This window comes from Anomaloglossus baeobatrachus, chromosome 5, assembly GCF_048569485.1.
Source record: "Anomaloglossus baeobatrachus isolate aAnoBae1 chromosome 5, aAnoBae1.hap1, whole genome shotgun sequence".
Taxonomy (NCBI): domain Eukaryota; kingdom Metazoa; phylum Chordata; class Amphibia; order Anura; family Aromobatidae; genus Anomaloglossus; species Anomaloglossus baeobatrachus.
The window spans coordinates 373618486-373644971 of NC_134357.1; the positions used below are offsets into that span (position 1 = coordinate 373618486).

Below are 26486 nucleotides of genomic sequence, written 5' to 3' on the forward strand. Positions count from 1 at the left end.
CTGGGTTATGTAATCTCGGACACTGGCCTGCAGATGGACCCAGAGAAAGTGTCTTCCATCCTCAACTGGCCTCCTCCTTCTGGACTAAAGGCCATCCAACGCTTCCTTGGCTTTGCAAACTATTATCGTCAATTCATCCCGCACTTCTCTGCCCTGACTGCGCCTCTCTCTGCCTTGACTAAGAAGGGAGCTAATCCTAAGGACTGGCCACCGGCGGCCGATGCCGCGTTCTGCTCCTTGAAACAGGCGTTTGCCTCTTCCCCGGTTCTCCATCGCCCTGAATTGAACCGACAGTTCACCTTAGAGGTGGATGCCTCCTCCTCAGGGGCCGGGGCTGTGTTGATGCAGAAATCCTCCTCCGGGAAGATGGTCACTTGCGGATTCTTCTCCAAGAGCTTCTCGGCACCCGAACGCAACTACACCATCGGTGATCGGGAGCTACTGGCCATCAAGCTGGCCTTGGAGGAATGGCGCTACCTCCTGGAGGGAGCAGTATACCCTGTGATCATCTACACGGATCACAAGAATCTGGAGTACCTGCGGTCAGCCCAAAGACTGAACCCGCGACAAGCCCGCTGGTCCTTGTTTTTTGCTCGATTTGATTTCCAACTCCATTTTCGGCCCGCGGATAAGAACGTGCGGGCAGACGCCTTGTCTAGGTCCTTCGTGCCCGTAGAGCTGGAGGAGGAGACGTTCCAGCCCATCATCAGCCCCAGTAAAGTCATTCCGGTGGCTCCTGTTGCTCTGACTCAGATACCCCCTGGGAAAACCTATGTCTCAGATACTGACAGACAGAGAGTCCTGCAATGGGGCCATGCCTCGAAGATCGCCGGCCATGCTGGTCAGAAGAAGACTTGGAGTACGATTGTCCGTCATTATTGGTGGCTGTCCCTCCGTAAAGACGTCGCCACCTTCGTCTCAGCCTGTCCATCCTGTGCCCGGAACAAGACACCCAAGCACCTACCATATGGACGTCTTCTGCCTCTGCCCATTCCTTCCGTTCCGTGGCAACATATTGCAATGGACTTCATTACGGACTTACCCTTGTCCTCCGGACACACGGTCATATGGGTTGTGGTGGACCGTTTCTCAAAGATGGCTCACTTCGTTCCCATGGCCGGGCTGCCCTCTGCCCAGGAGCTAGCTGACTCCTTCATACAACACATATTCCGATTGCATGGCTTTCCCGCACACATTGTGTCCGACAGAGGAACTCAGTTTACCTCACGCTTCTGGAGGGCTCTCTGCAAACATCTGGGAGTATCCTTGGACTTTTCTTCGGCCTACCACCCTCAGTCGAATGGCCAAGTGGAACGGGTCAATCAGATCCTGACCTCCTTCCTGCGCCACTACGTCAACATCCATCATGACGATTGGTCCACACTCCTACCTTGGGCTTAATTCTCCCACAACCAACACATCAGCGAGTCCACCTCCAGCTCTCCCTTCCAGGTCGTTTACGGACTTCAGCCTTCTGTCCCGTTGCCAGTATCCTCGGCTTCCGATGTCCCCGCGGCAGATGCTCTAGTCCAGGACTTCTCAGCTATATGGAACTCTGTCAAGACTTCCCTAGAACGTGCTTCTTTGCGGATGAAGAGACATGCGGACAAGAGGTGCCTGGATCCCCCGTGTTTCTCCTCAGGTGATCTGGTCTGGCTTGCATCCAAATATGTCCAATTGAAGTTACCATCATACAAGTTGGGTCCTCGTTACATCGGGCCGTTTAAAGTCACCAGCAAGATTAATGCAGTCTCCTACAAGCTGCAGCTCCCGGCCACGATGCGGATACCCAATTCCTTCCATGTCTCTTTGCTCAAGCCTGTCGTCCTTGGTCCCTTCTCCGCTGATGCCGGTACTGCTCCGCCTCCTATTGCTGACGATGACATCTATGCGGTAAGGGATATCGTGGCCATGAAGACCGTGCGAGGTCGGCAATACTTCCTGGTTTACTGGGCGGGTTATGGTCCCGAGGATAGGTCCTGGGAGCCCCGGAGAATGTTGGCACTCCTCTGATTCGTGCCTTCCTGTCCCGGTTGCGGGGAGGGGGGCGTGGGGGAGGGGGTACTGTCACGCTTCCCGGTCCCCGTGCCCCGCTCTCCGGTCCCCGTGGCCCGCTCCCCGCTCCCCGGCGGCGTCCCCTGCTCACCACTCCGGTCCCGGCCTCCTCTTCCCCGCCTGCGCCCTCCATGCGTCCAGCTCCCCGCTCCCGGCGCTCCTCTGTGACATGGGACACCCAGCCGGGCACTCCTGCTTCCTCTGCACTGCTCCCTGGACTGGCTTCTGGTACACGGGCCTCGCGCATGCGCATTAGGGCGCGCGCACGGTCATTGACCCTTTCTTAAAGGGCCAGCACCTAGAAACAGGAAATTGCATAGACAGGTACAGGGTATATTAAGATTCTCTTTCCTGGTGGGCGGGGCCTGTTCTACGTGTTTAACAAGCTGGGAGTTCAGGTCCCCGTATTGGTGTGTCCTGTATTAATCCCTGTCTGTCTCACAGAGCCTGCCCTGCCACGCCAGCCGCTCCGGACCACGTCCGTTCCAGTACCCTGACGGTGACTTAGGCGGATGTTCCACCACCTCTGCAGCTCCGCCAGTCTCAAGTCCCTGGCTCCGTTTGGTGACCCGTCCCATCGCTCAGCAGGTTCCGGATTCCGCCTGACCCTACCACCCGGCCTCGGACCCTGAGCCTCGTCACCCGGGCTACCGTCTAGAACTCCGTGTTCTCAGCAACATCTACCTTCCAGCTCCCCTACGGACTGTCTTGCTACCAATAGTGCTTCGGCTGCCGTGCATCAAGACCCTCTGGCGGGGTGACCGGCCTGGCTGCCTCCCCAAGGGAACCCGGTGTACAGTCCAGTGTTTCCACCACCCAGACGTAACACTACCTGGGACGACCCGACTAGTCCGGGGCATCATATGAGCGCACCTGATGAGAGTGTGTGACGGTGACCTAAGGGCCCAGGCGTGTGGTTGCCGGTGGAGTACGGTGAAGTGCTCCCGGAACCATAGCACCGACGGGGTACAGAATCCTAGGTCAGGCAAACGCTCCAGGCAGACCTTATAAAGTCTGCACAGTGAGGGGACCATCCAAGACCTCACTGACCAAAAAGCCCGGGGGTACCAGCAGTGACGGGAGAACTAGGGACCGGAACCGAACACCTACCCTAGAGGGTTCAAACTGCCCGCCGTACGGACTAAAGACTAAAAGACTACAAGGAGGAGACCCCAAGATGCTCCAAGCCATGGGGATCCACCAACAAGAGAAGGGTGCAGGGGAAAGAAGCCACCAGGTCACCAAATCGGCACTGGGACTAAGGGGACCAGTGGTAAATACCAGCCTTCCTCCGGGTACCAGCCACCAAACCACTGTGAGTAAAGAACCCAGTTACACTGCAATCCCGTGTGTGGCGGGACACAAACTCTTAAATCTTAGTTGACCACCAATGGCTGTATAATGCTGTGTAACAAGTCCACCAGTGGCCAGGGCAGGTCTGACCCAAGTTTGTTGGAAATAGGCCCTGCATCTTTATGTACTCCTAAAGCATTACTGTTGTACACTTATAACGGTATCATTGCTCAGAATGCTTTAATCTTTGCACCAATTACATTTCAACTTACCGTAGCTATGAATAACAATTGCTGTCCTGCTGGGTTACCTTTCTCTTGCAGTACATAGTGCATACTTAAACATACCTCCCAACTTGCGAAGAATTTAAAGCGGGACAAAATGAGATGCGTGTAGCATGCCATGGCAAATTTAGACCATGCCCCCTAGCCACACCCATTTGGCAGTAAGGGTCATTCAGCAGATGCCCTGGACTGTTCATTCATAGTCATAGCAGCCAGAATGTTCTTATATTTATATAAGCATCATTTCACACATATTGCTTATTTGTGTCTATAAAGCCGTGTTCACACGTTGCATAAATCCGGTGGTTTTTGTTTCTGCCACTGTCTGCACCAAACTACACAATAACAATCTTCTCTGATTATCGCATTTGTGCTGTATTTATTATGCCTTTTCCCCAGTATTTCATGCGTTTTTGGTGCAGATGTGAAGCTGCATTTTTAAGTGTTTTTATAGTACAGAAAATATTGGATTCTGCACTTAAAGTAACTGCAATTTTCTCCTGCATTTTTTTAAGCTCCACATAGAAACCTCCAGAGAAAAAGCACAAAAAATGCAGAGTTCAGCGGCGTCTTTTCAAGAAATCACATCCACTTTGCTTGGACAATTAAACAAAGAGAATTTATGTGCAAAAAAGCATCAGGGAAAAAAAATGCAGCATTTACACTACATGTGAACACGGACTAAAATGTCCAAGCAAAATGGATGAGACGTCATGAAATCTCCGCCCTCTGAGCGTCTAAAGACACCGCTGAACTGTGCAGTTTGGATGGGTTTTTTTCTTTATAAGCTTCAGGATTCACATCTGCACCAAATATGTATCAAATAAGGGGACAATGCATACAAAAATACCGCAGACATGCAATAATCAGAGGGGATTGTTATTGTGTTGTGTGCTGCAGACACCTGCAGAAAAAAACGCAGCACTTCTGCTGCGTGTGAACACGGCATCAGCAATACATTTTTATTACATTTTTTATGGGTTTTAATAAAGAAAAATAATCAATTGTGCTATTTTTTTTACGCCATTTACCGATCCCTATAAATAATCTGATCGCTGTGCTGTTTGAGTCGTTACAATTACAGGGACACCAAATATGTCAATGTTATTTGCTGATTTGTGATATTTATTATTTTATGAAAAAGCACAAAAAAAATAATTTATTCAATTTTTTTTATTATTATTTTTAGTAATTTTAATAGAAGAAAAAAAATCTATTTTCCTCACCCTCTAGAACACAAGACAAAGAGATGCTGCTCTGTACGATGGAGCTCTATGTCCTGTGTAGTCTGTTGGGTAAGAGGCTGCATTGCAGGCTCATCTATATAAAATCCTCCCTTTGAAATCATCATTTCTTGTGGCTCAACAGCTAGGAGGGCTGCTGGACACATGTTTGAAAGTTGCTGGTTAGAATCCAGGGGAGTGAAAATAAAGAATATATATATATATATATATATATATATATACATATACATACATACACACATACACAGTATAAGTATATATACAGTATATAAATATTATTTTCTATTTTTTTTTTCATTTCTTTATAGTAGTTTTATGGGAATAAATGAACCTGACTCTTTCCTTCACCTACATAGAGATTCACTATATATTTATTATCTAACTATTATCCATCTATGATATATTATCTATCTGTCATCTATTATCTATCTGTCAGGGCCGGGAGTACTGGTGGGCCCAGGAGGTGGATCCACTGGACCTTGCACCCCACCGGAGGGCAGGGCACACGGCAGCCGGAGCACTGACGTGGCAGGGACAAGTATAAGCAGGTCACCAGGGTCACAGAGTTCTTTCGAACAGTAATGTAAACAGGCACAGGTACCAGAGTGCAAGGACAAAAAGTCAGTAGGACACGGTACCAGGGGACCTGAGCACCTAACTCATAAGACTAGCTACAAGACACGTTGATCAGGCCCCGCCCACATGGAAAGGCCAGTCTTATATACCCAGCACAGCCTCATGTCATTTCCTGCTGCAGGTGTGCTGGGCCTATAAGACCAGGAGAGTGGGCGCGGCCTGGTCCTATACAGAACCATGTGGCTAAGACTCAGAGTCAGACTCATAAGACCAGGAGCAGGACACAGGAGAGCACGAGCGGGAGCTGCAGCCATGACTGGTGAACACATGGACTGGATCAGTGGGTAAGGAGCGGTGCTGGGACACGGGGAGCGTGACAGTACCCCCCCCTCTATGCCCCCCCCCTCCGTGCACAGAACCCCAGTGGCACCCCGGATCGAGTCACCGGACCAGGATCCAACACAAAGGCGGGGAAGGACCGCTGATCCCGTACCGCCTTCCTGGCCGCACGACGCCTAGCCGATCTACCAGCAGTGGCAACGGGGGCAACGGGAAGCGGGGGGAGACAGTCAGAAGCAGGACTGGAGTCCTGGACGACCGGATCGGGCGCCTCGGGCCGGATACAGGACAATGTCTCTTCCTCGGTAGCCGGTGGCATCACAGTCTCAGTTGTCAGGGATGGTGGAACGTCGCTGGAGTGCGTGGTCTCCTCTGGTTCCGGTGGCACGACAGGTACAAGTGACAGGAGTTGTGGTACGGCACTGGACTGCGTCGTCACCTCTTCCTCTTCCTGCGGCATAACAGGTTCAGGTGACAGGGGCCGAGGAACGGGCTGTAGGCAGTGGTCATGACACAAGGGCCCCCAGCAAGTAATAGCGCCAGAGCGCCAACTAATGGCAGGGTCATGGAGTTGAAGCCAGGGCAGACCCAGCAGGAGCTCAGGAGCCATTCTTGGGATGACATAGAAGGCAATGGTCTCAGTATGCAAAGTGCCAACCTGGAGTCTCACGGGTTCAGTGGTATACCGGACAGGTTCGTATAGTGGTTTACCATCCACGGAGGCGAACCAGAGGGGCTTGGCAAGCGGGATCACAGGTACCTGGTATCGGTTCACTGCAGACTGGTGTATGAAATTACCCGCTGCCCCAGAATCAATGTGGGCCTCTGCTGTGAACCTGATCTTCTCCGTCGTCACCTGGACAGTCTGCGTAACTGGAATGGAGGGGATTCCGGTGCCAAGGGTGGCTGTTCCCACCTCCCCTTGGACCTGGGGTCTACCAGGTTTCTCCGGGCAAGAACGTAGCATATGTGACCCGTCTCCGCAATAGAAGCACAGGCCCCGGGCGAGCCGTTCTGCACGGCGTTGCTTGGCCTGGGTCAGACGGTCCACCTGCATGGGTTCTGGCGATAAGTCACGGAAAGGCAGGGACGAGGGAACGGTAGGTCTCTGCGAGGGCAAGGCATGGCAAGGTGGTCGCTTCTCCCGGACTCTCTCTTTGGTACGCTCCTGAAAGCGAAGATCAATCCGGGTGGTGAGGGAAATCAAAGCGTCCAGGGTGTGAGGGACATCACGGCCGGCTAGTTCGTCTTTAATACGACCAGAGAGACCCTCCCAAAAGGCTGCTGTTAAGGCCTCATTGTTCTAGCCCAGCTCCGAAGCGAGCGTGCGGAACTGGATGGCGTATTGGCCGACTGTTTGGGTCCCTTGGCGTAGCCGGAGGAGCGTAGAGGTCACTGCGGTAGTTCGTCCGGGTTCGTCGAAGGTGCCTCTGAAGGCTCGCAGGAACTCCTGGATGTCGGTGATCATTGGATCCTCGTTTTCCCACAGGGGGTTAATCCAGGCCAGGGCTTCGCCTTCCAGGTGTGACATCAGGAATGCCACCTTGGCCTGGTCTGAGGCAAACAAGTGCGGGAGCAACTGGAAGTGCAGGGAGCACTGGTTCAGGAAACCGCGGCAGGACTTGGGATCCCCTGCATAGCGAGGCGGAGCAGCGAGGCGAAGTTGCGAGGCCATGGAAGAAACTGGTTCGGACCTGGAGAGTGGTTGCTGCGTGGACGAGACGGCAGTCTGCAGCGTATACAACCGGTGGTCCACGGACGTCATGAATTTCAGCATCCGGGTCAGGGTTTCACGCTGTTGTGCCAGCTCCTGGCGCAGCTCAGCCAGCTCTGATGTTTGTGCTCCAGCGGGATCCATGGCCTGATCAATCTGTCAGGGCCAGGAGTACTGGTGGGCCCAGGAGGTGGATCCACTGGACCTTGCACCCCACCGGAGGGCAGGGCACACGGCAGCCGGAGCACTGACGTGGCAGGGACAAGTATAAGCAGGTCACCAGGGTCACAGAGTTCTTTCGGACAGTAATGTAAACAGGCACAGGTACCAGAGTGCAAGGACAAAAAGTCAGTAGGACACGGTACCAGGGGACCTGAGCACCTAACTCATAAGACTAGCTACAAGACACGTTGATCAGGCCCCGCCCACATGGAAAGGCCAGTCTTATATACCCAGCACAGCCTCATGTCATTTCCTGCTGCAGGTGTGCTGGGCCTATAAGACCAGGAGAGTGGGCGCGGCCTGGTCCTATACAGAACCATGTGGCTAAGACTCAGAGTCAGACTCATAAGACCAGGAGCAGGACACAGGAGAGCACGAGCGGGAGCTGCAGCCATGACTGGTGAACACATGGACTGGATCAGTGGGTAAGGAGCGGTGCTGGGACACGGGGAGCGTGACACTATCTATCCTTCTATTATCTACCTATCTATTATCTATCTATATCTCCTAGCCATCTATCTATTATTTTTTATCTATCATCTATCTATCTCTCTATATAGCCGAATAAACTTGTTTTTGGTTTCTCTGTCTGTAATACAGGTCAAGATTACCAAATCTTCCTATGTCTTTCAATAGAGGCAGTGGCTCAATGGTAAAGCTGCTACCTATGAATGGGTTCATGAGTTTGAGTCCCTTTTGGTTTCACTGCCAGCAATACACATCAGGATTACCAAATATTGAGAATTTAATTTATGCATTGAACTGAGTTAATTTATTCACTGCACTGAGGGGGAGGAGCCGGGACAAGAGCTGTGAACAGCGGGACTGTGGGAGGGAGCCCTCAAATTGGGACAGTCCCGCTGAATTCGGGACGGTTGACTTAAATCTTTACTGCACACAGTAGGAGGGCTGACTCTTTAATACTTGGCTTATCTCCCTAGAGTTGCTTGGCTTGTTACTGTTCCTCAGATGACACTAGACTTCATACTCTGCTGTATTTTAATGTACAGGCTTTTCCCTAGGCCTCCAAACAGCCAGGTTCTCACACTACACTCGTCTCCTGCTCCTGACACTTCTACCCTGATGCAACCATTGTCATCAGTCTTTATATCAGCTCACCAGCCTCTTCTTGGAAATAGCACTAAGGCATTGCTACCACCACCCATTTGGCACTTTAGATATCTGGTACATTACCTGGGTACCCTACTGCATAGCTCCAATCTCACCATCACTCTCTTTGGCTATTCTGGTTTTCTAAGGCTACTCTTCTATTTCAATTAATGCAGTCACACTTCAAACTCTATATTAGCTTCATTCACTTTTATGGACTCGTCTCTGGCCTTCTAATTGGCATCTTTGCGCTCCACCGTTCACTCATGTGTCTGCACTGGGCTGTGCTTGTGCCCACGCTGTCACTGGCATCTCCTCCTGCAAGCTGGCAGCCAGAAATCTGATAGTGCCCAGAGACTGACAGCATACTACGGGTTGGGGCAACAGCATGAGCTGTATCCATATTAGATGTTTAATGACTACTTAGTGAAAATATATAGCTTTAAACCAAAGCATTTTTAGAGGCTATGTTTGTCTCCAGATGTCAATAAAATCCTTAAAAGACGGAGGCCATGATGAATAGCAGGAGGCCAGGAAGTTACACTAACCCTTCCAGATGTCCCATTACTACAATGGATTGGTTCATTTAATGTGCATTTTGCATTTCACAAAAGTACGGTAATTCTGAGATAAGCCGCGGGACCAAAATATGTGAGACTTGCTGCCTCGTAACTATTTTAGAGCTGTGATTCTCTGTAGAGAAAAAGAAAACGCTCAAATGTCAGGTCACAAGCAAGTCGCAATTCATAAGTGACTTGCATTGAAGCCTATGGTAAGTGTGTCACATACAACTTACAATAGCAAATTCAACATATTTGAAAACATTTGTGATTCTGTTGCAGGAGATTGCAGGTCGCAATGTGACTCCATAGGAAATCTTTACATCCAATGTTGCAATGCGACACGGTTTCAATGTTGCGCAACACATGTCGCCATGTAGCCCTAGCCTAAGATCAATATAACACTGCAGAGGTCTATGATTAGTGATGAGTGAACCGAACAGCAGGTGTTTGGGTCTTGGACCCGGATACAGACTTTTCAGGGAAGTCCGTGTTACACAGTTCGGGTTTGGCCACCCAGTTAATAAAAAACAAGTAAGAAACAAAAGGGTTGAAGCAGGAGAATATACTTACCGAGCCTCCTGTTCAGCTGTAACACTACTTCCGGGTCTGCTCATCAGTCCTCATACATACTTACTGCTATCCCCGCCCACAGCGGCTCCGGTTGGCTGCCGATACTCCATACTCCCACCCTCGCTAACAGCGCCTGTGATTGTGTGCTTATAGTGGAGTGTAATATAAATAAATTAAATAAAAATAGCGTAGGGTCCCCCCAAATAGTGATACCAACACAGATGAAGCCACGGCTACAGGCTGCCACCCCCAGCCATGGGCTTATCTTGAATGTGTATGAAAATAAGAGGAACCGCATGCGGCTTTTTTAAAAAAAATAAAAACATAAATAACTTAATTTTAAAAAAATGATATGCGGTCCTCCTAATTTTGATAGCCAGCCAAGATAAAGCCAAGAGATGAGGGCTGGTATTCTCAGGCTGGGGAGGCCCAGGGTTATTGGAACTGGGAGTTCCAATAACTGGGGGCCTAAGAATAGCAGCCTGCAGCCTCCATGCAATTCTTGCATCCATTAGATGCGACAATCCTGGTGCTTTCCCCGGCTCTTCCTGATTGCCTTGGTGCGGTGGCAATCGGGGTAATAATGGGGTTCATGACAGCTCTGAGCTGCCACTAAGCCCAGAATTAGTGATGGGTAGTGGTCTATGAGACCTCCCCATCACTAATCTTATAAGTTAAAAGACATAAAACAGAAACAGTGACAAAAATCCTTTATTTGAAATAAAATACAGCACCCTCTTTATTAGCCACCAAAAGACCCTTGAAGTTCCACCGTAATCCACACAATTCAGAAAAAAGACTGACTGGAACACCTATGTGTGTGAATTAGATGCTAGCCTAAAAATACATGACTATAATAAGGATAATAAGCTGCAGTGCACATTAACCACTACAAAAATATAAACAGGAACAATGGTAAAGCATTACTGCTATAGGGATACTATGAACAATGAAAAATACATTTAGCTATCTGGAAAAAATGAAATACATGAAAAATGGTATTGCAAAACTGCTATGAATATTTGAAAGTAATAGATGTTTAGCAAATGTATTGATCAATGCAAATGAACCCGAAAACCAACGACAAGGTAATCTCTAATTTTTCGGCAACCTAACCTTAATGCCTCTATGTGCTATTAAAAATCTGCAAGTATGGGCAGACAGGCTCCTGGCTATATAGGATCATGAATAGAGTCTGGTAATAGGGCAGGGTTCTGGGTTCTCAGTCAGAAGAAACTTCATGCTATTCAGAAAAAAGACTGACTGGAACACCTATGTGTGTGTGAATTAGGTACTAGCTTAAAAATACATGACTATAATAATGGAAAAAAAGTCAAATGTGGCTCTTCTTTTGATACACAGCCAAGATAAGCCCATGGCTGGGGGTGGCAGCCTGTAGCCGTGGCTTTATCTGTGCTGGTATCAATATAGGGAACTCTATGCTATTTTTTTAAATTTATTTATTTATTTTACACTTAATTATCAGCATGCAGACAGCGCCTGTGATTCCAACCAATCACATAGATAAACTAGAAAAGAGAAGCGCTGATAGGGTTTTACCAGATAAAACACACGGTTAGCAAATGGTAAATGCACTCACCGATTGAGGTTGTGAGAGGTCACAACCACCACAGATAGCATGAGATAAAGGCAGCTGCAGCGGCCCCACGTGTTTCAGACTTCAAAGTGGAGAGGGAGAAGGGGTTAAACCCGCGCAATCCGCCAGTAATCCAGAAGGAGATGTTGATAAATTAAACAATCTTTTATTCCATGGGTCTACGCGTTTCAAGGTCTAAGACCTCTTCTTCAGGACCAGTAAATCAACACTCAGTGCGAGCCACTTGCAGTCTCTAAATGGCTCTCAATGTTTTTGGATATAGCATGTGTAGGTAAGTGGACACAGCAACAACTCATTCATTCAGACTGACCTAATGAGACTAGTGACGGGACACTGCCGTCTGCTGGCCAAGCATATCGCTCAGGCAGGCAAGTTCCTGAGAGGAAGCTGATCTGCAGAAGACTGGGTCAGAGCTAAATGCCAGTGGCTAGAAGTGCCTTGGGCGTGACTGGCTTGGTTTGTGCGTGTGGTGATGTTTGCTCTTGTCCACTGCAATGATGCAAGGGGGAGGCTTTGCCCCTCCCTGCACACCCCCACATGGATGTCTTATCCTCAGACCCCTGCTTCTATTATAAACAAGTCCATGCCCACGTAGACTTAAAAAAAATAATGTTGCTTAAGTTTCTGGCATCAGCTAGTTGGTAGAGGCTCCGCCCCTTCTAGTCACATGGGCATGACGTCAGCAGAGGTGCCTTAGCCCATTCTGATTTAGCAATTATCCAGAGGTGAGCAGTGATGCAGCAAAAGTGGATAAGAGCCCCAAAGGTGACTGAAAAAGAGGTTTGGGCGCCAAAGAGAAGAAGCAAGGAGACGCATATGCAGGAGTGAGAAAGATTGCCTCCCCTTTAAAAGAGTAGAGTGGTCCGATGACTGCACCCAGAAAGCCCTTGTCAGGTAGTTTGCTGGAAGAAAACTCAGAGCCCCATTGCCGTACTCAAACTGCAGACACCGCCTGTGAAGCCACAGATGCCACCTGTCAGCACGCTGAGCCCAGACTACGTGGTCAAGCCACAGAAGTTGCCTGTCAAGAACCCAAGCTCAGACTATGAGATCAAGCCTCAGACATCGCCTGTCAAGACCGTTACCCCTGGGTGATCCCAGTGAGCCGGGTCGTTCCTTCCTGCTTGGCCAAGCGATACCTTATGTGGGGACTGTAATTATACTGCACCAGACAAACTGATCTACAATATATTGTTTGTTGTTCAGATATTCAGGGTACAGTACTCCTGTGGCTATAGAAGGATGACTGCTTGAGATAGTGGCCCCAACATACACATGCCCCTGATAATAGTTCATTTGGGTTACTAATTGATTAGTAGTGGGGAGTTTATCCCAAGGCCAACCATATTAGGTGTATGTAGACATGTGTTATGTTCATTGCATGTGTAATTTGAATAGATTGTGATCAGCTTCTTGCTATCGCTATTCCCCCTATTCCATTTTGTGTCATAATAAATATAATTGGGAGTTACTGTAGCGCCCCACGGGGCAGGTGTTTTAACCTACTCGTTGCCGGGCCGGGGTTGCAGATCCTCTGCATTGTCACGGGGTGGCCTAACCCAGTTCCGTTACCCCGAGGTGTACAGGAAGGAGGGTTGGAGGGTGGCAGGGAGGATGGAGGTAGTAGTTGGAGGTTAGGAAAGTCTATTAGATGAGGATCGTGATGCTACCTGTGGTATGCAGCTAGGGATAGGCCGCCGCTGCAGGGTCTCTCACCGGGGCAGATGTCGGGTGCAGCCGTGATGATATCACTCCTCGCAGGCGGAGCGGGCCCCGGGACGATGGCAGGGGTGGTGGTAGTCCCCGTTGGCACCACAGTGCTGGCCGACAGCGCCAGTAAAGGAGAGGCAGAGACAGGGATTTCCGTTCCAGGTCTTTTTACTCACAAGTCTTTCAGGCGCTGCCCCAGAGTACCGATCTCTGCCACGATGGACTCCAGCCGATCCCGGATCCGTGGAAGGTCAAGTCCGGTGTGTATGTCAGCCTGTAAGTCTTTTCCTTCTTTGATGCGCTAAGTATCGGTCCCCCGTTGCTTGAAGCACTTGTGGATTCCGGTGTCAGTAAAGTGTCCCGTTCTGTATGCTGATAGCGCGGTTCCGTTATGGGACCGGTCCTCAACCCTGGATCCTATATGCTAATTGCTGCAGACTCGGTGGAACGGGTCCGGTGATTGTTCTAGCCGTTCCCCACAACCCTTGCAGAGTTGGTAGATAACATAAAGTATATCTGCTTTAGGATTCTGTATCCCGACAACGCCGGTCCTGTGGAAGCAGCTGCCTGATTCTCCCCAGTGACCGTGTTGAACACCCTGGCCCACAGAGCTGTTTGCGGCACATCTGCTCTGCTGTGTCTGAAGTTGTTCTCTTTGTTGTAGTTGTGTTGTGTGTTCTGAGATGGTGCGCCCAGCCACTGACACCGGCTAGTTCACTGCTCTCACTAGAGCAACCTGCTCTTCCCACTGTGTGCTCCTGTCTCCCCCTGGTGGTTGCCTCACCCTGACACTGAGTCCCTGGCTCCAGTGGATCGGGGAGCCCCTGGTGCGGTGGCGTCCTATAAACCCACTGCTGTAGTGACCCCCTACTGTGATCCGACCCTGGCCCAGTCCCCATTGGTGAGGGCAACCCTCTGACTGTATGTTTGTGTAAGTTGAAACCAACATCGACCCTGCCTGGACCCGTGATAAGTACTACACACTAATGGGGATGCAGTACCCTGTGGTGCCTGAAGCCGCAGGGGCGCCGCATCACCACTGTGTCTTCTCTTTCTGTGCATTGCATTCTGGGCCTGTGATTACATGTGTTAAAAAAAAACCTGCCCTCCTTCCCCTGGAAGTGATCTGTTTATGACTGCCTGTATGTGGGCGGAGAGCCAAACTGTGCAATCAGAGACTTCCAATGGGGTTCAGGCACCAAGATCAACCCCAGGTCCCAAACTGAACTATCTAAAGTCTGTCTGAACCCGGACTGCCAAAGGACGTGTGACGCCCTGGGCAAGCCAGGGGTCACAGGTCACAACACCACACGCACCCCACATTCCCTGCAGGAACACCAAGGTCAGAACACAAATCCTTGTTGCCCTCTTCCAGGGGCTGGTGTTCACACCAGGGGGGTGGGCCAGGTGGTTGGCACCACCCACCGAGGAGTTCACAGTCCTGGAGGCGGGAAAACCAGGCAGTTTAGCTCAGACAGGGCTTGAGTGAGAGTCAAGCTAGAGAAGTGAAGGAGTAAACAGTGGAGAGTTGAGTTTGAGAGTAGAAGGAAGTGGCAGTGGAGCTAGTGACAGGAGTGGAAGAGAGAGAAGAAAAGTGACAGTTGAAAGCCTGAAGTTGGTCCGGGTGTGTGCCCCGGACTGAGACAGCAAGGTTGACAGACGGCGGTGACCGTCTGCGGGAGAGGCTAATCGGAGGTTGCCGAAAGGACCGTGGACGGGTGGTGGCCCGGCGGTACCGGAGCGGTATACAAAGAGAAGCCAGCACCAGTGGCAGGGGCCTTTCGGATCCCGGCAAGGCTAGGAGTCGCCATAATTTGCCAAATCCGTCAGTGAAGGGGACCTTCGGGTCTCCCAGCAGCAAAGTCACGATTGAAGGCAACAGTCCGACCGTGAAGGGGAGACACCGCCACCGCCAAGGCACCAGTTTCCCAGGGCCAGCGCCTGCGGGCAAGAGAGGGGCTCCTCCGGCTCACATCCAAGCTGGGGAGCGGGTTACCGGTGGGAATCCATCGCTACCAAAGAACCGTACTTAGGTGCAGGGAAGTGACCGTCACGGCTAACTGCAGGGAACATCAGCACTGTAGCCGTCCGAGGGACCCGTCCAACCAGCCGTTTGTTTACCGTGAACTGTGTCATCATCCTTGGGCTGAGGGAGTACCTCCGTGCCGTGCGGCACAGCGCTGCCCCTGCATCCCTGCACCTCCACAGGCCCCATAACCCGCCTGTCACCATCCTGACCTCCCCATCATCGGGCCCCGGGACTACCAAAACCCCTACCCACGGAGGGGCAAACCAACATCTAGCTGCTCCATACCACCACTCCCGGGATCCCCAGACAGAGCAGCGGTGGTGTCCACACAATCACCACAACCGTGGGTGGTGTCACGGACATTAATCAAATCCCCCACCAACAAATCACCCCTTTCACTCACGGGCGAGGAGCGCTGCTCGAGTCCCCGGGATCCAGCCTATCGCTCGAGCCACCGAGCAGCAGTAGCTGCAGAGCAGCGGCGGCCGGACCTGAGCAGTGGGAGAGCGCAGCGTTGACACCCTCCTCCCCGCCCGCGACAACTTGGCATCACGAACAGGATCTTACCGCTCTGCCATCTGGTAGAGGTGCGCCTTGTTACCGCCGGAGGTGTCCGGCCAGAAAATTTCAGAAGCCGCCATCTTGGGCGCGAAAAGTTCCCGCTCGAGCGTCTTCTCGAGTAGTAGAGGCGCGAAGGCCAAAACCCCGCCCCGATAGAGGAGGAGCCGGAAAGAGGCTAAGAGAGACGGAATGGCGGCTGGTCGCATGTGAGGAGGCTATAAAAGCAGGGACGCCAGGACCCTGTGGCCATCTTGTTGCTAGTTCCTGGAAAGCACGACTGCCGAGGTGTCCGCTCCAGCTAATAACAGCAAGACCTCCGCGCCCGGCACGGCGACGTGGTTGAGGGACCGGACCGTCCCGCTGAGTAATCGTCTGTAGGCCCACATGCAACTCCTCCTGGAGGAGTGGGAGACTGACATGGCGGACGTGGTGGCTGCTATGCGAAGACGCGAGGTGGAAGAGGATTTGGAGGAGCGGGTAAGAGACCCACGCCCCTGTATTCCTGAGGGATCGGCCATTGAAGCTGAGGAGCCCGGCCGGCTTCCGCTCACCCTGCCTCTCTCCCCGCTACCCGTGCTAGCTGCTGCCACCCCGCCACTAGGCCCGCTACCTGCCCAACCGGTAGCGATACCCTGCCAAGCCGTCCCGGCGGACCAACAGGCTGCAGACGTCCAGGACGTCCCAGAATTACACCAGGGGGAACCGCTAGGACCGCGGCCCCTTAACAGAATGGTGCCAGAAGTCCCGGCGGTGACTGTGACGGACCCAGAGCTCGGGACCGTGGCCTGGATGAAGGCCCGGGTGATTCAATTCCATCAACGCCAGCAGGATCAGATCTTCCGGATGATGGAGCAGTGGACCAATGAGGTGGAGATGTTGATTACAACTGCCCCGATGTACGGGAGGGGAATAAGTGTAACAGAGTCGACTGGTGACCCACGTCCCTATGTCCTACCAGGACCGGCCACTGCGGCTGAGGGGCCCGGCCTAGTCTCGGCCTATGCATCACCCTTGCCGTTACTTATGGGGCGCCTCAGTGTAAACTCGCCTGATCTGCTGCTCCGTGTTACCGCAGAAGGGTCTGAAATGCTGGATGCTGGAGGCCAGGAGGCTGCGGCAGCTGGCGGTAACCCGCCTGACGCAGGAACAAGAGATGATGACTCCGGCCCCAGCCCCGGGTCCGCTGCTGAGTTTGAGGAGGCAAGTGAGCGTTCCCGCTATGAAGGGGATCCAGTGGTTTTCCATACCCCGCGTACCGGTGGAAATGGGTACCGGGTACCCCTGTCACAGCAGGCATGTCAGTGCATGTTTGATATGCTGGTAGAGGGGGATGGATCCGCCTTAGCCGAGGACTCTGAGTAAGGCAGCGGAGCACCGTTGTCCAGTCCCCGTTGGGACCACCAGTGTGTTTGTTTAAAAGTTTGAAAATGATGATAAGTGAAATGGAACCGAGAAAGTAACCTGATTATCCTACCGTGATTTGCAACCGGCCGTTGCCGGCACCGTTGTCCCCGTGGGGACCGATGGAAGTTGTTTGCATAGGGACTCCTATGGACAAGCCCGTGAACTTGCAGGGCAGCCACAAACGTTAGTGGCTTGTAAATATGTTTCCGTTGCAGCTGCCACCGTACCGCCTCTGGAGAGGCAGATTGGAGGGAGGGCCCGCAGTGGAGCAGGCTGGGGCCCAGCCACCACCGGAACCGGTGGCTACCCTCTGGAGGGGAAGGACAGATCCCGCTCGGGTAACTTGGTTCAGGACTGGGGTCAAGGGGTGCTGCCTGTTTCTTAGGGGCAGCATCAGGGCCAGGTTACTTGGGTGGGAGAGAGCGGCAGCAGCAACCGTTAAAACCATTAGTAACGTTTAAGAAAAGTGCCTCCCGTTGTGGGATGATGTTAATATGTTTGTATGTGTTACCGTTTTTATCTTTTCAGAGAAAAAAAAAAAAAGGAAAATAAAACCGGTGTTGGACGGGCAGCCCGAGGACGGTCTGCGTTTTGCTAAGGGGGAATGTGACGCCCTGGGCAAGCCAGGGGTCACAGGTCACAACACCACACGCACCCCACATTCCCTGCAGGAACACCAAGGTCAGAACACAAATCCTTGTTGCCCTCTTCAAGGGGCTGGTGTTCACACCAGGGGGGTGGGCCAGGCGGTTGGCACCACCCACCGAGGAGTTCACAGTCCTGGAGGCGGGAAAACCAGGCAGTTTAGCTCAGACAGGGCTTGAGTGAGAGTCAAGCTAGAGAAGTGAAGGAGTAAACAGTGGAGAGTTGAGTTTGAGAGTAGAAGGAAGTGGCAGTGGAGCTAGTGACAGGAGTGGAAGAGAGAGAAGAAAAGTGACAGTTGAAAGCCTGAAGTTGGTCTGGGTGTGTGCCCCCGACTGAGACAGCAAGGTTGACAGATGGCGGTGACCGTCTGCAGGAGAGGCTAATCGGAGGTTGCCGAAAGGACCGTGGACGGGTGGTGGCCCGGCGGTACCGGAGCGGTATACAAAGAGAAGCCAGCACCAGTGGCAGGGGCCTTTCGGATCCCGGCAAGGCTAGGAGTCGCCATAATTTGCCAAATCCGTCAGTGAAGGGGACCTTCGGGTCTCCCAGCAGTAAAGTCACGATTGAAGGCAACAGTCCGACCGTGAAGGGGAGACACCGCCACCGCCAAGGCACCAGTTTCCCAGGGCCAGCGCCTGCGGGCAAGAGAGGGGCTCCTCCGGCTCATATCCAAGCTGGGGAGCGGGTTACCGGTGGGAATCCATCGCTACCAAAGAACCGTACTTAGGTGCAGGGAAGTGACCGTCACGGCTAACTGCAGGGAACATCAGCACTGTAGCCGTCCGAGGGACCCGTCCAACCAGCCGTTTGTTTACCGTGAACTGTGTCATCATCCTTGGGCTGAGGGAGTACCTCCGTGCCGTGCGGCACAGCGCTACCCCTGCGTCCCTGCACCTCCACAGGCCCCATAACCCGCCTGTCCACCATCCTGACCTCCCCATCATCGGGCCCCGGGACTACCAAAACCCCTACCCACGGAGGGGCAAACCAACATCTAGCTGCTCCATATCACCACTCCCGGGATCCCCAGACAGAGCAGCGGTGGTGTCCACACAATCACCACAAACGTGGGTGGCGTCACGGACATTAATCAAATCCCCCACCAACAAATCACCCCTTTCACTCACGGGCGAGGAGCGCCGCTCGAGTCCCCGGGATCCGGCCTATCGCTCGAGCCACCGAGCAGCAGTAGCCGCAGAGCGGCGGCGGCCGGACCCGAGCAGTGGGAGAGCGCAGCGTTGACACCCTCCTCCCCGCCCGCGACAGACGCACTCCTCTCTACTCTCGTAAAAATCACCTTTAGCAGCATAGATTTAGTGGTGATTTACAAATTAGGAGTTATAGAGGTGAACTGATATGTAGATAAGTTACAACCCAGCACATCACCTTTTTAGGCCTCCAACACACATCCGTGCCGCCAGTACGTGTTTGGTACGTTTTTGCACGTACCGGCGGCACGGAGACACGTACACCAATGTTACCCTATGGTGACAGGCACACACACGTAAAACCACACGGAACGTGTGTCCGTGTCGTTTGTACGTGTGTGCGTTTTTCCACACGCTGAACATGTCAGTTTTTCTCCGGCTTCACACAGGCATGGACGCGCTAAGTCAATGGGTCCGTGCCTGCACATACGTGACACGTAGCATGTCCGTGTGCTACCCATACCGTCCGTGTGCGTTTTTAATCCAAACATCACCTACACTTGTTACCAATCTGGCAGGTCAATTAAGGTTATTAATTCTGGTGCCAATACCTTATATCCTGATGAGAATATGGCACAAACCAAATCTCCTTGAAATCAACCATAGTAGATACGTAGTTACTCAGTTGACAGAGACATCTTTGTGTTTGTCTATTGAGCAAAATAAACCCATTTAACTGAGTTTAAATAAGGTTTCCCAATTAGTTGTAATTATGGCAGCTAATAGTCCAATTAAACACACCAGTATCTCATGATGATGCTTTGTCTACGTCATTTTTACAGAAAAACGGATCAGTTCAAGCGGAAAGCACACGGACATGACACATACGTATCTCACGCATACACGGACATTCCACAAGCACACACAGCGAGCATACGTCATCACACGGATGTCACAGGTACCGGAGAAACGCCCATAAAAAACGGAACACGGACCCGAAAAACGGAATGTGATGCACGTACGTGTTTTTTGCGGACGTATGGCAGAGGCCTTAATGACTTTTTCATCATTATATTCTGGTTTGTGTGTACATCACTTAGTGAGAAACAAAATTATAATCTTGTAGTTCTGATACTTGTACTAAACTTTATTCTTTTTACTGTACATGATTTGGCAAATATAGAAGGTATATATTTATGTACAGTAAATAGAATGCTAAAAACAATGAAAAAATATACAATACACATATAATTTTTTATTTGTTTACATTTTTGTTAATATAAACCATATGTTCACAAGTCTGCATTTCATTAGAAGTAACACTATGGGGGCATTCTTTACATCCCCTCAATAACATAGAGGCACATCTGCAATAATTCAGTAAATTACCCAACGGAATCTTTTTCCTAAGAAGAAGGAATATGCTTTTGGGGCGCAAGTAGACCTCAGGGTATTCTGATGTAAGTCATAACCCCTGCCTCCCAGGTCCATTGAATGCCATGGCTATGATCTTCTCCCTGTGGACTATAATGAGGACAGAGGGATTGCATTTTTTTTTATTGATTTCTCATGGGAAACCTTCACTACTATGTTATTATTATTTGTAAGAGATGTTAGTTTATGGGAAACACAAGTATTCACTAAAATTAATTCTTATGGAGGAGATGACGCACGTGGTCTTCTCTATGCCAAAAATAACTCCAGGACCCTTATTCTCAAGGTTGTGGGAACCAAAAGTTAGTCCCTACCTATAGTCTCACTGAGATGCAATGAATGTGAATGAGTGGGACAATCCTTAAGGAGCGGCATAGCTTGGATTCCTATTATTATAAGGAAAAAATACAATATCTAACATATGAGGAAGTAACGTGCATTTGACTGCCTGCATGATCACGTGGAGAAAGAAAAAGGAAGGAGGTCATGTGTCCTTGTAAAATGATTTGAGAAAAAAAAACAACAGTTCCTGGTCCATGTACAGTAAATGGTAGAGATCGAAATGCTACAACTGTCGCTTGACTTGGCCATCAAATAATTATAGTATTAAACATGTATATCAGCAGAATTAGGATACATGTACAGAATTACACATAGGCTCTGTCCGGACAAATTAATGTGTAAAAAAAAAACAAAACCCAACAGATATAAGGTATCAGTGTTGTGATCCAATGGTGTCTTTAAAGGGGTAATCTGGCTCTGCTCTGTCCCACATCAAGACGTGAGCAGGGTCGGTGACATTACATCTCCAAACATCTGCTGTCTTGTGTGGTCGAGCGGCAGCTATCACACACTTGTCCTATTCTAAAGAAAAGCTGGGTTTTCCCTTTTAATTAAAAGTGTGCCATATATCGTATAATCGATTATTTAATCTTTTCTTTTTACTTAAATGGTTAAAACACCTTTCACTTTGAACTTTTATGTGTGGCATTGAGCCATTGTACAGCCATATAGCTCCTTTAATGGACCTCCACAGCCCCTGTGTGCTGCCATATAGGCTCCATTTGGTGTCGTCGTACAGATATACTCCCCTACAAACAAGACTACTGCATTATTTTCGTCAGAATTTTATATAAAAAATACTGTAAATTTGATATAAAAATTACACCCAGGAGCATATGGTGGAGAAATAAAGTCCCGCATGATTATGTGTGTCACATTAGGAGTACCACTCAAGCGTTTTTCTAATTTAAACGTCCTCATCGTTTAGCTTTATGTTCAGTATATGCTATCTTCTGCTATTTCTATCGCTGCATCATGTGACCGCAGCTCCTTCTGGCTGGCTCATACTGTGAACCGTTAGTTTCTTCATGTAAGTCTATGAAAGCCTCGTTCGGAGTCCATTTACCCAATCCAAGGCACAGAATGACCCCTGATCAGCCACCCGTTTGCTGATTGATCATTTACTAACACAATATAAAGAAAAAAGACATGAATCGCACATCCCAAAAATACAATGATCTACAGCCACTAGGCCAAAATTTAAATAATAGAACATAAGGTTCTTTTGTTACCATTCTGATCAGACTGTATTAAGCCCACTGCCACGTCACGGCGAACCTCTGAGAGGGTCCCTATTCTAAACCTTATAGTGCGGCACTGTGCACTAACCACTGCCACAGCGACAAAGCACCAGCAAGGCAGGTGAACTCACTGCGCCCATGCTGCAATGCGAATTCCCCATGGCTCCAGGTCACACCGCCTCACTGACACGAAACCACCACAACAGCAGCCACTTGACCTCCTCAGAGGTTCGCCGTGATGTGGCAGTGGCTTAATACAATCTGATCAGAATGGTAACAAAGAACCTCATGTTCTATTATTTAATTTTTTTGCCTAACAGCTTTAGATCATTGTATTATCTGGGATGTGCAATCCATGTCTCTTTTTTCTTTTTATAGTGTTATTGATCATTTAATAGCCTGACTACATAGGCAGACTTCGTCCAGATGTGAACTGAACAATCTGTAATAAATTGTTCAGTTTACATAGGCTGCCATTGATCTCAGTCCTGTTTACACAGGACAATGTGCTTCAGAGAATAATGATCTTTTGTGTAGCACAAATGACTAATTCATCCGACGAATTATCTTAACACTTGTTCGTTGGGTGAAATTACCTTTTGGGCTGCCTGAACAAGCATTTTGGTCATTTTTTAAATCATCACCAGCCTTTTAGACTGCACAATTATCATGAAAGGAGCATTCCTAGGAATTAATTCACAATAGAGCGGTATAAATGGACCTTCATGTCTCTCTCACATGAGCATATAAATCGGACGAGTGCAATGCCAGAAAAAAACACTATGGTGCACACTCGGACCAATGTTATTCAATGAGGCAGTGCAAATCTGCACACATGGATCATCCGTACCATACGTGTTTTACAAATACATTACCATTCTGTAGCATGGAATACTGGAAATGGTCCTGTAAATGATTGTAGAATAATATTTCCTCATGCTGAGAATAAAACCCACGTGTAATACAGATGCTAGGTGAGAAAATAATCGCACACTCACATGACATGGAATACCAAACAGATTTCACTCGTCCAACTCTCTTGGATGAAAATAGGTCAGATTTTTATATGATCCTGTGACCCCATCCTTAAAATGATTTCTGGTTCGCACAGAAATGCTGTGCATGATTGCAGTCACATGATGCAGGAGAAGACAAGAGCAGCACTGGAAATAGCAGAAGATGGTGACTGGTAAGTATTTTAATGCTTACTCTAAACATACATTACTGCAGTGGTATTTCAAGCTTCTGTATTTCTCAAAGGTTGTATGGTACCGATATATGGACATGTGTATATGCTCTAGGGCAGGCGTGGACATATTGGTGCAGCCGGCTGAAGAGGTGAGGTGGCTAGAGTTGAGCGAGTACCTCGCTATACTCATAACGTGTACTGTCTAATACTCGCGTATTTGTTACAGATAGCATATGCAAAACTCACAATGTAACAAGTAACCCGAATTCCGCACTATACATGCGAGTAGCTAATAATGCGGAGTTTGGTTTATTCGTTACATTGTGAGTATTCCCCATTGACTTGCATTGCACATGCAATTTGGAACGAATACGAGAGTATTAGACAGTACTCGTTATGAGTATCGCGAGTACGAATAGTTAGGTACTCACTCAACTCTAGAGGTGGCCCATTTCTACCTCCAAAGCAGGTGAAATGATGCATTTTAATGAGCTATCCGACTGTAAAGGGCCCATATATTGTTCTTGCACAGCGTCCTTTCTGTCTGTCTCTGCCAGAGCCCTACGGTGGCATTGTCCCATTTTTTTGTCTAGCTATTGCTATGTTTTTATATTTCTTACCTGTTTGGTGTTTTCACAGTGATGGGTGAAGGCACTTTAGGGAGAGGTGATGGGACTTGCAGCTGGACTCCTGACCACGAAATGTGGCAGCCACAAAAATATTTCAAGTAATTGTAGCATCCTGTGGCAGCTGCTACCCCACTGCTGCCCACGACAGCCACTTTACCTGCACCCAAAGAGCTCAGCTGGTAAGTGTCCAGGCCATCATTCCCAGTCAAGGAGCTGTTTACTGTGACCACAAACTCATAAGAACGGTCGCCAATCAACCGATAAAGGAGATCTTGAACAGCGGCGCTCTGGACATTATCCCGGTACTGTGGCTTAAGGTGGGATAAAGTCTGGAAAACTTTTCCTGAAACCACTAAACCCAGAGAGGACAGGAGAATTATAGCCAGCTCCGCTACCTTCATCCTTGTGATTGCTATCGAATGCCCATTGAAGAATCTTGATCAATGTGGTCCACCAGAAGCGTGCAAGTGTTCTTCCTTAAATCCGGAGTACTTCATCCATTACATTTACAAGTTGAAGGCATTCGCATGTAACGTGAAATTAAGGAACTTGTATTCTCCAAATAGTTAATAGCTTTGAGCAATTACAAGCGTGGAGCACTACAGAGACTTTCCAGGGACTGGGACAAGATGCATCTGCATTACAGATCAGCTGAGGGAGAATTTTACATTTCCTGATTGTGGTAACATGAGACCCAGTGTCTTATTGGCCCCATGCAGTATGGTGCTATTGGTGTTCTGTCAGGCGCTGAAGGATTGGCCACTGCAGAGACAGGATTGGTTCTCAAAGTGTCTCATTAGGCGAGGGCGACTGTTTGAACAGGCTGCAGGGACAATAACACAGCCGGCTGGTTCTTGTTAGTTGCAGGCGACTGCCTGGAGAGGAGTTTTGCAATCCTTCATGCTTAATGTATGTAGTAACTAATCCACATTGTCAGAGTTGTGGTTTACTACACCCCGCAGTGTTGGACATACCACACTGGAAAACGAGGCTGGGGTCTAGCTTCTCATGCTTCAAATACGTGCACACAAACTTTTTTTTTCGTTCCATGTGGAAAACAAATTACTGACGAGGGGCAACACCCCGAAATACCGTGTCTGCAAATTGGGATTCTGATCTGGCAAATAAATCCTAAGTCTTATGAAAAGGCTTGTTTAAAAAGCCACATTTGACTTTTAGTATTGCTACTTCCAAAAAGTGGTGCTAGAGTTTATTTCCTTCCTCACTGGAGGGACAATTTGAAAACAAATTACACAGGGACAGCGCACTAACCTATATTAATCAATGGTGCAGTCAGATTGCCTTATAAATTGGACCGAGATTGGACTCCAATGCTTCAACTAGCCATGGCGGTCACCCTCGGGTCAGGAGAGCTGCCTACTGGTCCATGCATTGCTGATTTATACGGCCGTCTGGCTGCGCCCTTAGGCGAGCTTTGCACACTGCAACATCGCAAGCCGATGCTGCGATGCCGAGAGCGATAGTCCCCGCCCCCGTTGCAGCTACGATATCCTTGTGATAGCTGCCGTAGCGAACATTATCGCTACGGCAGCTTCACATGGACTCACCTGTCCTGCGACCGTCGCTCTGGCCGGCGACCCGCCTCCTTATTAAGGGGGTGGGTCGTGCGCCGTCACTGCGACATCACACGGCAGGCAGCCAATAGGAGCGGAGGGGCGGAGATGAGCGGGATGTAAACATCCCGCCCACCTCCTTCCTTCCGCATATCCTACGGAAGCCGCGGTGACGCCGGTAGGAGATGTTCCTCGCTCCTGCGACTTCACACACAGCGACGTGTGCTGCCGCAGTAGCGAGGAACAGCATCGGACCGTCGCGTCAGCGTAATGATGGATTACGCCGACGCTGCACCGATGATCCGATTACAACGCTTTTGCGCTCGTTAATCGTATCATCGAACCTTTACACACTACGATGTCGCATGCGATGCCGGAAGTGCGTCATTTTGACCCCACCGACATCGCACCTGCGATGTCGTAGTGTGCAAAGCCCGCCTTAGTCTGATCCCTTTTTCAGATTAGAATCGCCTATATATTTTTACGGGTGTACAAAAAACCCCCACAATACCTTACAGACATTGTTCTTGGTGCATCTGTGACGCCCTGGGCAAGCCAGGGGTCACAGGTCATCACACCACCACACCTTACACCCCAGCTAGGCACATCTAAGCTACCAAAATCCTTGTTGCCTTCCTCCAGGAGCTGGTGTTCACACCAGGGGGTGGGCCAGGCGGTTGGCTCCGCCCACCAAGGAGTTCACAGCTCTGGAGGCGGGAAGAACCAGGCAGATAGGGTTTGGAGTTTGAAGTGGAAGGAGTAAACAAGTAGTGAAGTGAAGGAAGTAAAGTGGTAAAGGAGGACAGTAAGAGTGGTGACAGAAAAGAAAGAGTTTGAAAAAGCCTGAAGTTGGTCCGGCTGTGTGCCCGGATCGTGACAGCAAGGTCAGCAGACGGCGGTGACTGTCTGGAGGGGGACTGTTCGGAGGTTCCTGGAAGGACCGCGGACGGGTGGTGACCCGGTGGTCTGGAGCAGTGGACAAAGGACAGTCA

At 49.9% G+C, this 26486-nt stretch overlaps 1 protein-coding gene across 1 annotated transcript in view; it reads right to left on the reverse strand.

Annotated features, from left to right (window-relative positions):
- The window catches only part of NAGLU (N-acetyl-alpha-glucosaminidase), a 77787-nt gene extending 53233 nt beyond the window's left edge, over window positions 1-24554 (reverse strand). The window contains exon 1 of the mRNA XM_075347621.1: window positions 23912-24554. Within this exon, the coding sequence (XP_075203736.1) occupies window positions 23912-24321 (410 nt within the window). The 5' untranslated portion in view covers window positions 24322-24554. The remainder of the gene's footprint in view (window positions 1-23911) is intronic.
- Window positions 24555-26486: the final 1932 nt, after the last annotated feature.